At 45.0% G+C, this 2,163-nt stretch overlaps 1 protein-coding gene across 1 annotated transcript; it reads right to left on the bottom strand.

Annotated features, from left to right (window-relative positions):
- Positions 1-423: 423 nt before the first annotated feature.
- LOC117080779 (26S proteasome regulatory subunit 4-like) lies at positions 424-1,894 on the bottom strand. The gene is given in 2 exon segments (XM_033206039.1): positions 424-1,001; positions 1,003-1,894. Coding segments are annotated over 2 exon segments (1,233 nt in total). The 5' UTR covers positions 1,879-1,894; the 3' UTR covers positions 424-644.
- Between the last annotated feature and the right edge of the window lie 269 nt (positions 1,895-2,163).

Here is a 2,163-nt window from a genome sequence, read left to right as displayed (position 1 = left end):
GCAAGGCCTCTGCTCTCCACATTGCGGGTAGAGGTGTCCCAGGGAACTATGTTTGTAGCAGGCAGGTCAGGAGTTTCTGCAGCAAGGGCAGGGCAGGGAAAAAGCATCAAGACATGCTATGAACAGGCCATGAGGGTGATGCCCAGAGCACAGAATTGGAGCCAGGCTAGGCTAAGTTCACATTTCTGCTCCGCTGTCAGCCAGCTATGTGACCTTGGGCAAATAACTTAAACTCTCATAGTCTCAGCTCCTTTGTTTATAAAATGAGTACCCTCTCACTGAGTCAATTTCATTATTATGTGAAAAATAAATGGAAATCCCTAGGCATGTAGCTAGTACCTCTGGAGTACTCTTTGTTATAGATGGAAGTATCACTGATGTTGGCTCTTTTCTTTCTTTTTTTTTTTTTTTTTTTTTTTTTTGGTTTGTGAAAGAGCATGCTTTATTGGGAAGCAGACTGCTGCACAGTGACCAACAGACAGACCGCCTAATGGGCACTTACACATTGTACTCCAAAAGACACAGGATGCTTTGCTAATAAAAATCGATGGGAACAGGGATTTCTCTGGGCAACTCCCCCAGCCTCATCCCTTTCAGGGACTGAGAAATTTCCCAACCATTTTCCTGATGGCAGCCGTGGTTCACTAGAGATACAGCCCCTCAGGGGTGCCTTCCTGTTTCTTATAAAGAACATTTTCTTTAGATTTTTTGAAGTCTTCATTTGTTACTTTCATTCTACGTTCTCTTAAGGCCATCAGACCAGCTTCTGTACAGATTGCCTTGATGTCAGCACCAGAGAGGTCATCTTTAGCCATGATCAAGTCGTCCAGGGTTACATCATCAGCCAGTGTCATCCTGCTTGTGTGAATCTGAAAGATGCGCTTCTTCGTCTTTTCATCAGGCAGGGGGAACTCAATCTTCCTGTCAATGCGGCCTGGCCTGATAAGTGCTGGATCCAAAGTTTCTATTCGGTTTGTGGCCATGATAACTTTCACATCTCCCCCTAGAATCAAATCCATCCAACTGGTTCAGCAGTTCCAACATTGTTTGCTGAATTTCTCTCTCCCCACCAGAATGGGAGTCATATCTTTTTGTCCCAATGGCGTCAATTTCATCAATAAACACGATGGACGGTGCATGTTCTTCGGCAACTCGAAACAATTCCCGTACGAGTTTGGGCCCATCACCTGTGCCAGGTGGACCATAGAGAATGACCTCCTTAGGAGGCTTTATACCCATCTCTTCATAATATTCAGGATGGGTGAGAGGAAGCTCCACAGATTCCTTAATTTCCTGAATTTGGTTGTCCAACCCCCCAATATCCGCATAGGTCTCCTGGGGGGCCTTTTCCACCTTCATCACTGTGACCAGGGGATCCATGTCATCCATCAGCACCCCTATCACAGCATGCACCTTGTGACTGAGCAGGACCGAGCAGCCAGGTTCCAGCAGATCCTTGTCTACAAATGAAAGAATGCTGACATAGTGTTCTGAGCCCACAGATGTAGACACGATGGCATGATTGTCATCAATGATCTCTTCCAAGGTTCCTACTGACACTGGGGTCCCCCTCAGATCATCCACTTTTGATCTTTCCTCCTCTTGCTTTTCTTCTAATGGTTTCATTTGTTCCTGATTTCTAATGAATTCTTCCTCCATGAGAAGATACTCTTTAATTCTCTCTAACTTCAGTAATTTTAGCCAGCACTGAGTGTGAGGTGTCACCAGTGGCAGTTTGCTGGCAGCGTCTGGTCCCTTCGTTTTCTTCTTCTTTTTCCCCACTCTAGTTGGTACAGGAGGTTCATATTTCTTTTTCTTGTCCTTGTCATCCTTCTTGCCACCTCCAAGACCATAACCACCACTCTGACTTTGACCCATCTTGCCTTGGCCACTTGAGCTCGGCATCTCTTTTCTTATCTCTTCCCCTCACTAATCTGGGAGATCCCCGAGTGCAGCAGAGACTACATCTTACTCATATTTTAACCTCATTTTCTGCCATAGTACTTGCCACACAGCAGCTGCTTAATCAATGTTTGTCGAATGATGTTCATATGAGCACTTACAATGTTACTTCGGAGCCCAGTAAAATTCCTTAATTTCAGATTCACTGCCTACCTCTGAGATAGCACAGAAAGGAAACAAATTTGATAAAGACATTGTTCC

The sequence above is a fragment of the Trachypithecus francoisi genome, unplaced genomic scaffold, assembly GCF_009764315.1.
Source record: "Trachypithecus francoisi isolate TF-2019V2 unplaced genomic scaffold, Tfra_2.0 Lachesis_group8, whole genome shotgun sequence".
In the NCBI taxonomy this organism is placed as follows: domain Eukaryota; kingdom Metazoa; phylum Chordata; class Mammalia; order Primates; family Cercopithecidae; genus Trachypithecus; species Trachypithecus francoisi.
Note: the sequence above shows the minus strand (reverse complement) of the source record. Positions and strands in the feature narration are given on the sequence as shown.